At 38.0% G+C, this 14819-nt stretch overlaps 1 protein-coding gene across 1 annotated transcript; it reads left to right on the forward strand.

Annotated features, from left to right (window-relative positions):
- Window positions 1-200: 200 nt before the first annotated feature.
- Window positions 201-14539, forward strand: pom121 (POM121 transmembrane nucleoporin). The gene is made up of 13 exons (XM_053516187.1): window positions 201-760; window positions 1755-1964; window positions 2164-2334; window positions 2584-2664; window positions 3690-3864; window positions 4295-4386; window positions 4518-4594; window positions 5176-5297; window positions 5870-5969; window positions 6443-6829; window positions 9218-10771; window positions 11356-11448; window positions 13852-14539. The coding sequence occupies exons 1-13, from the start codon at window positions 210-212 to the stop codon at window positions 13947-13949; spliced, it is 3711 nt and encodes a 1236-aa protein (XP_053372162.1). The 5' UTR covers window positions 201-209; the 3' UTR covers window positions 13950-14539.
- The last annotated feature ends 280 nt before the right edge of the window (window positions 14540-14819 follow it).

Genomic DNA, 14819 nt, shown 5'->3' on the forward strand with positions numbered 1-14819 from the left:
CGTTATCTATCTGCATCATTATAAAGGCGTTAATAACTTTTGTATGAAAACAGCTAGGTTATTTGAACAATTTTAGCGACTTACCGGTCATAAACTACCAGTTAAAACGAGCATAAAACTACATTTCCCAGAGTTCATGACAGCTCGTCAACGGCGTACGCTAAAGAACGGAATTATGGGATATTGTCCCTCGGCGGCGCGGTGCCGCCATGTCTCCTGCAGATAAACGGCGGCTAGCTTTTATCTCTCTTCTCGCTATTGTCCTGCTTTTTCTCGTGTTAACGTGCATACCAGCATATCTGTACATACTTTTCTTTTTTGTCGTAACTTGTGTCGTTTGTTATTATAAAGCAGAGGAGTTTCAGCTTTTCGAGAGGTTGGGCCTGAATCCCCGCTGTGGGCTGACAGTTCCTACCGCTCTGCGGCGCTGGTTGCCGGACAGGACTTTCACAGGCGTCCCGGCGGCCGCGCGGAACAAGACTCGAAGTAATAAAAGCGATGTTAGAAATTCTTTAGCGTCTCCCATCGACAGAAGTTTTGCCGGCTCCGTTTACAGGCGAGACGCAACGTTCAGCGACTCAGTGTTCAGTCCTCGGAACATCCTCATGGGGAGTTATCTCAGTAAGGCAGAAAGTCCCTCTGGCACAGGGCGGCCCGCTGGATCTTCGGGCTCTGGCGGGAACCCCAGAGAACAGCTCCGGGAGAGACTTATCCGACCAAATCACGGAGTCCCTACTCCAAACAGAAGATTGTCGTTTGGGTAACGAAAGCTCGAACTAACTTACATTGCTGGTGTTGCGTGTGTTTATTTACTGTTCCTGACCCATAAGTGCATGAGAGTTGAACCACCAGCCCGACTGCAGGGTCACTAGACACTAGTCCACCCGCTAGATTGTTCTGCATGAAACAGTGTCCATGATTTTTCCCTCCAAGATTTGAAAATGTGGGAGTTCCCTCTGGCACATGGAGCTCTCTGACAGCGTTAGCATAGCTTCCTCCTCAGACATTAACCACAGCTCTGGTGTAATTGCGTTCAGAAAGTATATTACTTATTGAAAGTGTCAGTGAGCAACAATCTGTGAGCATTTTCAATAGAATTCATAATGACACTGTCAAAATATTATAGACACCAAATATTAGGGTTGGGAATTATCAGTCACCTCCCGATATGATATTATCACGATACTTTGGTGCTCGATTAATATTGCTGTTCTATATGTATTGTGATTTTATAAACCTTAATTTTAAACGTTTAAAATAAGTTTAATGATTAAATAATTGTAACCCTTCCCTATAACAGTAGTTTTCTCATTTAAAAACCAAGCACAGCATTTAAACAATACAAACTAACTTCAAACTAACTAATTTGTGCTCTCTATTTTTTGAGACTTGATGTGTAATGAGTGGGCTGGAGGCTAATTTACTTACAAAATTTTGAGGAAGAAAATCTGATTTTTCCCTCCAAGGATTTTAATGAGCGGTTTTTGATAATGTAATTCTATTAAAAATGTGTTTCTGTTGCAGCGTTCGGAAGCTCCTGCTCTTAGTAGAAAATTCTTTATATCTGACTCTGGTTGGCCGATCACCAGATACCTTTGTTTCACTCCTACCAGATGTAGTTATAATTCTTACTTCAAGACATTAACCACATTCTGTTTGTAAGATAAGGGTTGAGCATGTGCTGTACAAAGTTTTATGATGTATATAACATACACTATACACTCATTCTTCTGTCTCTTATCATATGACACCAGTGAACCAGTGGGAGCTGCAGGGAGGTTCACCATCACCCCTCAAAGACATTATCCGCTGCAGCAGTTAGGATCCTCTCCAGTGGGTGTCTTTCCCCCAGCTCAGTGGGACAGCTTCCGCAAGAAGAACATTCTCACCCAGCGCAATACACCCGTACACAGTCCAGTTACAGTGAAGATCGCAAGACCGGACAACACAATACGCTCACCATTGTGAGTTATATTGTCATAACACTGCAGTATTACCGTTTAAAATTTTATTTACGTGTAATCATGTACTTTACTGCAAGCAAGGTTACTCATGTCAAGTCTTGAGTAATGTTACTTTGTTTAATGTTTCATTATAAATTTATTCTGGTGTCTTGTATTTCACTGAATGTTTTGTGTAACTCCCTGTGTAATATGTTTGCAGTTTTGATCAGCTGAATCCCAGTGAAACACTTCCATCCCCGGGGTGTAAAGCCCGAGCCGACCCCTGTTCTCGAGAAACTGTACTGAGCGTGCTCAGAGCAAATCGTAAGCGTGATGTTGATGAGGATGATGATGAGAGAGCGCACGAAGCAGGACAAAAGACCAAAAGGAGGTACCTGTTAGCTGTGCACTGCTTATATAGACTGGTATAATATACAGCTTTTCACTGACTGAAGGTCAGTGTAAGTATTTCATGGTGGGGCTCATCTTTAAAAACTGTGCACAGCTTTGTGTTTAGCTGAACCAGTCAGTGTTGTAATTTACAATGGAACAAATCATTTGTCAGTTTGTTTCCCTTTTTTTTTGTTTGTTGCATTCTTGACCTTAAAAATAATGAGAATCTCTTCCTTTTTTTTATCAGGCGGAATGACAGCAGTGAAAGTTCCCAGTCAGTTTTTGAGCCACTGCTGGCTAATGGTGCTCCAGCCCAGCTCATACCAAAGTAAGTTTTGTTTCACTATTGACTACTGTTTGACTAAATGAACGAGAACTAGGTAATTACGTCAAAAAGTTGGTTGTTTTGTTTTTGCATCTTTAGATAATGCAATTGTAAAAATTACAAAATTATTTATTTGTTTATTAATATGGGCTTTGGGGGAAATAGTATCAGCACCATCTACAGCAAATAGTGCACACAATAATAAATTTTTTTGTTTATCCTTTTTAAGATCCATTAATAAAAAAATCATTTGAACTGTTTGTCCTAGATGTAACTATAATTTTTGTATGGCTGTCTAAACAGAGGAGACAAGGACCATGAGTTTTGTAAAATGACATGCCATTACAACTGAAAAATCAATTAGGGAGTTCAATTAGCTCTGAGTTCCTTCCCTGTTTATGCAGTGAAATCAAACCAACATGCCACAGCATCAGAAATAAACAAAGTATGTCTTCTTTCCTTAAGTTCATCAATCATCACGCAGACATATTGGTTTGTTAAATGAAATGCACAAAATATACAGTTTCAACATTAAAGAAAAATCAAATAAATCTCTCACAAATGTGAGGTAAATGTCTATCTTGTCGCTAACAACATAAAAACATGAATGCGTCTATGAATCATGCTCTATAGGCATTAACTGCACATAATTTAGACTGGCACATTATCGATTGGCCTTATAGTTTTTCAGATAAACTTGTTCATCTGACTTTTCACCTGTGCTAATTCCAAATCTCTGAAGTGATATCTGAACGTTTTTGTCCAGACCAAAAAAAAAGCATGCTGCTAAGGGCTTCTGTCTGCCCTAAGCAGCATGCTGCGTGTTCTATGTTAAACCTTTTTTCAGAGAATTATGGAAAAGTTATAGGCTAACCAAAGCCAACCAAAGGAAAGTAATAGCAAAGCATCTTTCCAAAATATTATCTGAAAAGGGACATGCATGAGCATTATTTATTTATTTTAAACCTTGATGCATTTTTATAATGCGTTACTGCTATAAGCATAATAATGATTTCTTCTTTCCTTAGACCTGGAAGTTTGAAAAGAGGCATGAATGTCTCCACGTTGGAGGAGTCCACAGTAAAGAGATCTCGAACCTCTTCCATTAGCTCAGTTAGTGGATGTCCTGTTTCCTGTGGCGTGCCTGGATCAGCTCGTAACCCTATTCGTAGCTCTTACAGTTCCTCACAGGGTTACTCACAGGTAGCATACCTTACTATGTATTAGAACAATTCTTCAGTTATGTTGGCCCAAAGTAATAATCTTAGTACATCAGTCTTGCTGTTTCATCCATTTTATTTACCGTTTTAATATAAAAAAAAAAATGTACAGTGATTAATCCCAAGTTGTAACCTTTTCATTTCAGTTTTGAGGCAAATATAGTTTATTATATAGTGGAGCAAAAAAGTATTTAGTCAGCTACCAATTGGTGGCTGACTAAATACTTTTTTGGCCCACTGTATATGAGTGTATATACATATTTGGCCCCATATATATATGAGTAATATAATAATGTGTAATAAATATAATGTTCTTTATACTCTTTTTGTTTTTACTATATGAAATCCAATGATAAATCCTGATTTTAAGTAAATTGTAGTAAATCAAGTAAATTCTGTTTATGTATTTACAGAGGAGATTGGCATCTAATCTCAGTTCATCTCCTTTTGTAAGCCCGGGATCATCGCAATCTCAGACTCCTGAGAGGGCGGCTAAAAAGCCCAGGTATGGATTGCAGCACTTGCAAAACACAAAAACATTACCAATTAGTAGCTTCTGCTTCTATATATATATATTAGCTAATGCACAGATCAGTCGCTAATGTATATATTAATATATGTATATTGATTTCATAGGGAAGATGATGAAACTTTAGGAAATTCTGATTCAGCCAGTAACACCAAGATGGCTACTGAGACTGCCCCTGGCTCTGGTAAGGCCACGTACTTTGCATGTAGAATCAATACTATTTTTACCAGTATAAACAGTAACATTTCAATACTTCATTGTATTACACATGTAATAATTTAAACAAAAATAGCAGGTGTAAAGGTCTAATGGTCTTAACATAAAAGTATGCCTTAATACTTTTGTTATATATAACATTATATATACTTTTATGTTATATATAACGTTATATATAACATAATATATATATATATATATATATATATATATATATATATAGAGAGAGAGAGAGAGAGAGAGAATTTAAATTTCTGTTAAGGCATTTTTTTTATGTAAGATATATATATATATATATATATCAGCATATATATGCTGATATTTTAGATGTTGATTGTAGATATGTGCATAAATATTTAGTTATAAATACTGGTTTGTTTATCATTCTCAAGTTAGCGAAGCTGAATATTGTCATAGACAAAAGTTTAAAATATGAGCTGCAGTTTAATACTATTTTGATAGCCATTATTGTAATCTAAATCCATTGCTGTTTGATAATAGTGCTGTAAGTGCTGTGCAGCAAAAGAGCATAATGTGTTTGTCATCCAGGTAAATGCACTCCTTTGCCTGATCCCCCTGTTACACCTCGGTCAGACTCTGGAGGAAGCAGTGGCAAGCGGAAACGTAAAATCCAGCTGCTGTCCATGTGCAGAAGTGACCAGATATCTTTGGTTTGTAACACAAATTTGTTTGTTACAATAACAGCCCACTTTAACATTATGACCATTGTATAAACAAGCGACCCGCTATAAATAATAATTACATTCAACAGACATCAGTATCTCCCACAGAATTCTTAATTTAATTATTAAATAAAGCTGCAATAATAATAATACAGTGAGATGCCCCACTGGAACTATTGTAATTATTCCAATAATTAGTCCTGTTTTAAAGTCTCCTTTTGTTTAAACATAGTATTTTCCAGGCATTTCTGTGTGAAGAAAATTTTATTCCAATGAACATTAGTACTATTGAATCCATTTGAAAATCAAAATGCCCCAAAATGTAATTTGATCAAATTGACAGTCTGCTTGTGATTTAGCAAAAAAATTAAAATCACTAATTTAGCTCTAGCAAAAAGTGAAATCACTGTGTTGCGTGCCACTCACAGTTTAAAATGTATATTAAATCATTGGTGACGGTCAAAGTGGGTGATGGTCAATATAGATATTGTTGCTGGGTGTCACAAATAAATTTAAGTATCGGAAACCGTATAATTAAGATGATTATTTTTTACTTTTAGCCCCCACCACCTGAACTGGGCTTCCCAATCACTGTAAAGGACTTGGATATGGAGAAAAAAGCTGCTCTTACCCAGATCCAGAAAGTCCTTGAAGAGCCTGGTGAGTGGCTGTTCTCTTGTGATTCTCCGATTGATTGATTTTAATAGAGCAAATGATTTTACATATGCAGTCGTACTGAGCCAGTGCTGTACTGCTAATGTAGTAACAGTTCTGTGGTCAGAAATAACAAGCTTATGTTTTATGCTGGGACCAGTTAAACATTTCTACCAGCTAAAATCTTACATTATCCGATCTGAAACCTAATGAAACGTGGCAAAATAACCATACTTTAGACTTTTATAATGCCATCAGTTGCATTAGAAGAAAAATAATTTTATTACTTTTAGATATTTATACTGAACAGATAGAGGCTCAGTGTTTAATTAGCACAAGTTTTGTGACTGCTGCTCAGTTTTTGGAAGTTGGCAGCAAGCATCATATTCCTTTATACTATTTATTCATTGTCCTCCTATTGATGTTTAATACTGATTAAACCCCCCCCCCCCCCACCTTTTCTGAATTAATTTCTCTAGAGCCAGACAAGCCAAGCCAAGCCCCTCATTCATCTCCTGCTGGTCCTTCTGTAGGCATATTTTCCCAGGTAGCTTCATTTTCCTCGACTTCAGCTGCCATTGTAGTGAGTGCTAACTCACTGGCCCCCCTGACCACCCCAGCTGCTGGTCTTCCACCTGCCGCCACTGCAGTTTCTACCCCAGCTTCAGCACCAACCATTGACCTCACACTTACTCCATCCAGCACAGTCAGTGTTGCACCAATTCAGACTGCCGTACTGCCTACACCTGCTACCAGCGCCACTGTAGCAGCTACGCCAGTGGCTAATCCACTACTGGAGTCTCTGAAGAACATGAAGAGCAGTTCTCTAATAAGTGTTCCCCTTCTCATAGCTGCGACCTCTGCAGGTATGGTGCTCAAAAATGATGTTCTATTACATATTCAGCTTATGTAGGAATCAAATTGCTTGGAGTCAAAAAAATTTACCATTCTTCCAGAAGCGCATTTGTGAGGTCAGACACTGATGTTAGATGAGAAGGCCTGGCTTGCAGTCTCCACTCTAATTCATCTCAAAGTTGTGGATATGGCTTTGTGCACTGGTGCACAGTCATGTGGGAACAGGAAGGGGCCATCCCCAAAAAGTTGGGAGCATGAAATTGTCCAAAATGTCTAAGTATGCTGAAGCATTAAGAGTTCATTTCACTGGAACAACCCCACACCAGTTCCGCCATGGCTGCGCACCAGTGCGCAAGACCAGGTCCATAAATGTGGAACAATTTAATTGGCCTGCACAGAGTCCTGACCCCAAACTGATAGAACACCTGTGGGATGAATTAGAGGAGAGACTGCGAGCCAGGTCTTCTCGTCTGACCTCACTCATACAGTATGCCTCTGAAGGAATGGTCACACACACAAACACACTCCTAAACCTTGTGGAAAGCCTTCTCAGAAGACTTGCAGCTGTTATAGTTGCAAAGGGTGGACCAACATCACATTGAATCCTATGGAAGAATTGATTGTTACTCACGTTCATAGGCATGTGAAGGCAGGCAAGCAAATACTTAGTCTTGGCAATATAGTCTAGGTATAGTGTTAGGCAATTTGTGACTCCAACTTAGTCTGAACAGTCTAAATGATTTGGACTACAAATTCAACTAATGCTTTTAAAATGTTTGTCACAGATTTGACAAATACTTGTGTGGTGTTTGAGGGTTTAAAGATTGGAGGGGGAGGTGATAGCTTATAGGTCACAGAAATAACTAAGTTACTAAAATACTATTTTATGTACAGTTACATTGCAGGAAATAACAATGATAGAAAACACTAGAATCAGTGATCAACCATGCAACAACTATATTTACCGGCCCTTATATATAAGGGATGCACTGAAATGGAATTATTGGCCGAAGCCGAATAATAATGAAATGCTTGGCCGAAGGCCGAATACCGAACGCGGTGTTGCGCATTTTTTCCCTTTTTTTTTTTTTGCCAATTTATATTAATTATTTATTAAATAGTAAAAATTTGCTTTTTACTATTTTGTATTGCTTTTCAAAAAAATAAATCAAATAACAAAAATACAATTTCAAAATATTTATTTAACACTGAACATTTTTTTTAACATTCCAGCAGATATTATACAAACAAAGCACAATATAACTTAAAATAAATAAATTAGTAAAATAATAAAAAAAAATTATTTGGCCATCTTTGAAGCCCCCCTTCTTGAATAGCCTATGTTATCGCTATAACTGACTGCTGAAAGAATGTAACTCTGTATGTCTACAACAACAAATGTGCATTAAATAGTGCAAAAAATGTGGATTCGCTGCTGCTGTTGCCGTAGCCGCCGCCGTGTCTTTCTCGTACTCTGCATGATTCGGGGTGTCTTGATTTTAAGTGATAAATTAAACTTAAAGTTTTGTACGTTTTTGCAGATGCACCCACTCTGGACAATTCAGCAGAACAGTGTCTGCAAACGGCCGTTTTTGCCTCTTTCTCTGACACTTTAAAGTGCTTTCACACTGCTGACATGTTGACTGCATAAAGCGCGCTCCTCTCACTCTACACGGGTTACTATTTCATCGCGTCATTAAAAACGTCATTGTTCGGCAAAATTTATTCGGCCTTTTTACTTATGTGCTTTTTTTGGCTATTTTCGGCCGGATCATTTCGGTTGCTGAACATTCGGTGCATCCCTAATATATATCAGCTATTCATGAATAATCAATCAACTATTTTCTGGTTGGTCATTTAATCATTTTTAGTTTGTCACGAATTAACAATAACTTTAATATTTTAACCCTTTATTTGTTTTTAATGTTCTCTATAAAAAAATATATATAATATTGTAATATTTAAATATTTTAACATGAAATCTATAAATGGAAAGTAAATTTCAGACTAACTTACAGCGAATGATATTTCTCAAAAAGGTTGATATATTCAGTGCAGTTCTAATTAGGAGAGATGTTGTTTACTATAATTTATTTAGATAGTGTTAATGTTATTGTTTGGTATGATTTATTACATGTGTTGGTCCAGGCTTTGAAAGCTCTTAAGAAGACCTTAAGAAATAGGGTTGGTCTGAAGATGATTTTAGTTGTTGATTGAAACATACATTTGAACTAGAGAATGGTCATGTCCTTTTATGTTAAACTATTAAAAAACACCCTTTTCCTGTTTAACTGTGAGTGTGTGTGTGTGTATGTGTATATATTTATTCAGATTTGGTCCAAGTTGGTGATGCATTGTCTGTGATGATACTGAAGTTATTGTTATCCCCTGATTTATAGCTCCAGCAACATCTGTGGCGGTCCAGGCTCCCTCTTCTGTTACCTCCACTGCTTTAAGCTTTGGGACTGTAAAAAATGAGCCCCCTACTGCTACTCCACAGCCCACAGTGTCAACAGCACCTTCCACCATGCCCTCTGCCTTTGCCCAGACTCTGGCTCTACCATCGTTATCCACCGCACTCAACCCTGCAGGAGGCAACCTCTTTAGTTTCACTTCTTCTGCACACACAACCTGTACAGCCTCTGCACAGCCTGCTAGCAGTACAGCCAATCCAACACAATCAGGGTTTAAGCCTATTTTTGCGCCAGCTATGACAATGGCAGCGTCTACTGCAGAGGTCAAAACTACACAAAACACTTTCAAGCCCATTTTTGAAAGTTCATTTAATGAGCCGGCTTCTTCAACATCCTCTGTACCAGCAACTCAGAGTAGCATGTCTCTGTTTGGTGGAGTCACTAATACTCAATCTTCATCTTCCTCTCTCACCTCGTCAGGACCCAGACAGAATCCTAGTCAGTCTCTGTTTGGAAGTCAGTCTAACAGCCATTCAGTGGCTGCTCCTGTGTCCAGCTCCAGTATCCAGAATCCTGCTCCATCAGTGTTTGGTGGACTGACTACCAGCCAAACAATGGCTGTTTCAGTTTCATCCTCTGCCTCAAATACCCAGAATTCTACTCAGTCTCTGTTTGGTGGACTGGCCAACAGCCAGCCAATGACTGCTTCAGTTTTGCCATCCTCCTCAAATACCCAGAATCCTGCTCAACCTGTTTTTCGTGGACTGACCAGCAGCCAACCCATGGCTGCTTCAATCTCAACATCCTCCCCTAGTACTCAAAATTCCACATCTCTTTTTGGCAGACTGGGTGCTCCAAAGAGCAGCTTTCAATTTGGAGGTTTGTCATCTACTCCTGCTTCTTCTGGAATTAGCACTAGTACTACATCTACTAGCACCACCAATACAACTTTACAGTTTGGTTCTTTAAAACCAGCACCAACTGCTCCTTCTGCTGCTCCTCAAAACACATTCGCCTTTGGCCAAAGCACAGCCACCAACTCTTTCACAGGGTTTGGTATGGCCACCAATACTACCCCGATGACAACAAGCACCCCAGCGACCCAGGCCACGTTCGGTAGCTCATTATTTAGCGCCTCCACAGGCTTTGCCAACCCTTCGGCTTCTTCTCCAGTCAAGCCTTTTGCATTTGGTGCCAGTGCCGGAGGAACTGCAGTCACACCCCTCACCTTTGGCACACCCGCTAGCACAGCTGCACCAACGTTTGGAAATTCCACACAGTCTGTATTTGGTGGAGCCTCCACTGGTTTTGGCTTTGGGAATACAAGTGCTTTGCCAGTGAGTGCTGCCTCTATGCCAGCCCCTACCTTCACATTTGGAGCAGCAGCAGCAGCAGCCACACCCCAGAACTCTGCAGCATCTGGAGGCTTCAATTTCACTGCAGCGCTTTCTGGAGCACAGTTTGGAACGCCTACACCAGCAGGGCAGAATCAGGGGTTTTCATTTGGAGCAGGGAACACGGATAACAAGCCCAGTTTTGGTGAGCATATTTTAAATAAAGAGCCTCCTATCGTAGAATACATTTATTTGACTTTGCGTATAAAATGCATTTAAAGTGCCCTAGGGCTAAAAGCATGACTTACATTTCTGTGTTTTAGCTCAGTTTATGATGTCCCAAATGGTTTGTAAGTGGTAATTTGTATTTTATGAACAGTTTAAAGTTGATAGCATTAAAAAAGAAAAAGGGTTCATTTAAATGTCATGACATGTGTCAACTTTCTCTTTTTTTTATGCCATCAACTTTAAATGTGAATTTTTGTGCAGTTATATATATATATATATATATATATATATATATATATATATATATATATATATATATATATAAAAAGAGAGAGAGAGAATAAGCAGAAATTTATAAAGATTTTCACAAAATAAACTGTTGTAATGACATTACATCAGTTATCATTCTTTATCTTATCTCTATCGTTATTTATTTTTATGAAGTTTAATATTTTTGTGCTTTATTCACTTACATAAAATAAGCAAGTTAATATCAGTGCTGAAAACTAAGCCATGCGTCACTGAAGCGGATTACATTTAATACACCATTTTTGGTTACAGGAACCTCAACCCCTGCATTTGGCACTCCAAGTGGCCCCATCCCATTTGGCAGCCCAGGAACTCCTGTAGGTGGATTCGGTGCCGCAAATTTTGGTAAGTGTAGCTTTTTTTGGTTTGTTTTAAACTCTTGGTCGATGAGTAAGCATACCATGAACCGGCAGTGCTGTATTTGTTGCTTTAGTGAACTTGTTATGACTTTTTACAAAATGTACTGGTCTATATGAAGTTAGCTTTGTGGTTAAGGGGGGGGAGGGAGTTCGTTTTTTTCTTTTTACACCTTGACATTATTATCATCATTATATTTATATCATTATATTTATTGTTTGGTCTAGGTCATTAAGGTATCTGAATTCAATCGGTTTAATTTTTAAAAAAAAAAATTTATATAAAACAAGTAGATGTATAATTATTTTAAACTCACTGTGCTTTGTCCGGGAACATCCAGGAATAAAAGGCTGTATTTTAAACATAAATCAAAGTTTTAAATTCAGTATTTAATTTCCCATGCTTCAGTGTTACTAGTTTAACCAGATCCTCCCCTTTTCTTCCACGTTTCTCATCATTGTTAGAATTAATAGTTTTCTTGACAGGGATTAGGCCATTTTATTTATTTTTTTTTTCATTTTTAATTAATATGGACTAACCCTAATTAGTCTCTGGGTCAGGGACAAATGGTCTTGCATTTTAATTAAAAATGTTATGCTCTAAAAGAACATTATTAATGGCTTCGCTACTTGTATAAGTAGTGAAACGTTTCTACTACACTAAGAAGTCCAGTTAATATGACTCAGCTTCCAGATAACCTCACCTGGAGGACTGAGAATCTTCACAAATGTAATTTTAAAGAGTTATATTTTAAGTCCTAATTTAAATGATTCAACAAATACAATCCTTTTGAGAAGGTAGGTTCAATCAAACAAGAGGCAAAGCAAAGGCATTATTTGGACTAAATCACCGCTCAGTAGGTGTCGTCAGCCAGAAAAGTACTCGTATGAATCACTCTGTAGATTATATAAATGGCTTGTTTATTTTGTTTGTTTATTTATTTATTTATTTTTGGTGTGTGTGTATAAAGAGTAGTGGAGAGTTTTTGCCATGAGGCAGCTTTGATTATGAAGCTGGTAATTTATACTATATCGCAGAACGGTTATGGACCTGCCCATAAAGCAGTTTTTATTTAGTGTTTAGGGCTCTGTGAAGGTCCGTCCTAGTTCTTCCACTCCTCAATAAACATTGTATTTATGGACCTCACTTTTCACGCAGGGACATGTTTAGGCAGGAATGTTTGTTCCCATTAATTCTAGTGAAGGGAGGATCCTACAACATACCATGTAAGGGTGCTCCGATCGATCGGTCACCTATAGAAATGAGTCTCTCAACTAACTGAATGCATAAAGTGTTATTAATGTGATGTCAAATACAAGTCAACAGCCACATCAACATTCTATCGCCAGTCTGAGAATATTATAAAGTCTCTTTAAAAGACGCCAAATTTGTAATAATACATATTTTTTCCAAAGCAGAAGCACGTGGGGAAACGTCTGCCTAAAGCTTTTACAAAACAAACCTCATTTACTAGTTAAAAATAACACAATGAAAAATTTAAGTATTACATGTTATCTGTAAAGGCAGCAGCTACATCTCTTATAAGTCAACCCTCGTTAACCCCAGTAGAGCAGAAGCCCTTAAAAAGCTCAAGGCTTACTCTGCAGAGTGTAAAAGGCTAAAACCATTATCACAAAAGCAGTAATGAAGTAAGAGAGAGCGGTTCCCAGCTTTGGTCGAGGCAGCTCATGGTCACTTTACTGGTCAGTGCATACGGGCTGATGGTGAGTGACGTTTATTTAATATGCAGAAGATGATATTTATAAAGAAATGCGAGCCCTTGGTGTTTACTAATAAGTAGCCATGATTGGCCTCCCAAATACAAAGTGACTGTTTATTTAAAACCATTCAGTGCAGAGTTATAAGTTGGTATTCATTGATGCAGTGCTGCAAGTTATAATGCGTGAGTATAGGTCACTGTGAGTATAACAGTCACATTTTAGATCATCATTTGCCATTTGTCCTCAAACTGCTGTAAGGTATGCCCAAGAGCATCTCTAAACACACGTCGAACTTTGAAGCAGACGGGCTACAGCAGCAGAAGACCACACTGGGTGTCACTCCTGTCAGCTAAAAACAGGAAATTGAGGCTACAAGTCACATGGGCACAGACAAAATTGGACAAGAGAAGATTTGGAAAATATTGGAACTTGTGAATAATCACAGTATAAACAATAAAAGGACAGGTGGATACAATACATGGCAATAACTTTGTGTATGTTAAATGAGCCTGAGCAGATTCGAGCTTATAAGCTTTTCTGTAGGTGTAAAGGTTGAGTGCCAGAGGATTTGGGGTTTTTCTTATGATCTTGTGTAAAATCATTAATCAAAGAATTTTATTCAAAGAATTGAAAAATTGTTAATCACTGCATTTTTTCCCCCCTCCTTCAGGCACTCCTTCAGCCTCTTTTTCAATTGGTGCTGGATCAAAGCCCAGTAGTTCAAGACAAAGACTACAGGCCCGCAGGCAGCACACAAGAAAGAAGTAACGCTGACCACAAGGACTTTATTTGGACACATGCAACACCCATTCTGACTATTCTAGCTGCTGCTGCTAACAGGAATTTATCAGGATTCCAATAAGACCTAAACAAAGTTGATTTTTGTTTTAAAGTGTATTTAGTATGACACCTTTTTTAGGTCAAGAGATCTTGGCATACCAACATCTTCCTGGTTGGAGTCAGACTGACAGCATGTCACAAGGACAGACAGAACTACTGGGTAGTTTAAATGTATGATGAGACAATTACCATAAATACCTGATCATGTGAAGACCAGGTTAAGAGACGATGAATTTGAGTTTGATTCTGGTGTTTGCTTTTCAGGATATTATGTTGGTTTGGATTTTTAAAATAGCTGTCTGTGTGACCTTTTTTTTGTGTGATCATTTACATTGCATTCAGCATTCATAATCAGTTTTTTAGATGAATCCTTTAATCGTTTTCATTTTTCTGCTCCTTGAGTGAACTGCTTACAAAGGTTGCCCAAGTCAACAGTCTCCAGAAAATGTATTTTAATTGAAATATGTCCCTCATCCAAATGCACTGAGCAGCAAAATAAAGATGTTTAATATTTTTCATTCGCTTTTATGACCTATACCTTTAACATGTTCGGCTCATGTTTAAGTCATATTGAATTTTCAGACCAAAGCAGATGATTTGATACAAGCTCTTTTTGGTGTACAAGCATCTGTTTGCTATTGACTACCTCGCCTGTTTACTCCAGTAAAATTACTTACCAGTTCTTTAATTCTCAATGTCCTCTCTTTAAATGTCCCCTAATCTTGCATATTAGATTCCTTTTTCGTGACAATTCTTACCATTGTTCATATTGTTAAAAGCTGAACCCTTGCCATGTCC

Source organism: Clarias gariepinus, chromosome 17 (genome assembly GCF_024256425.1).
Source record: "Clarias gariepinus isolate MV-2021 ecotype Netherlands chromosome 17, CGAR_prim_01v2, whole genome shotgun sequence".
Classification (NCBI taxonomy): domain Eukaryota; kingdom Metazoa; phylum Chordata; class Actinopteri; order Siluriformes; family Clariidae; genus Clarias; species Clarias gariepinus.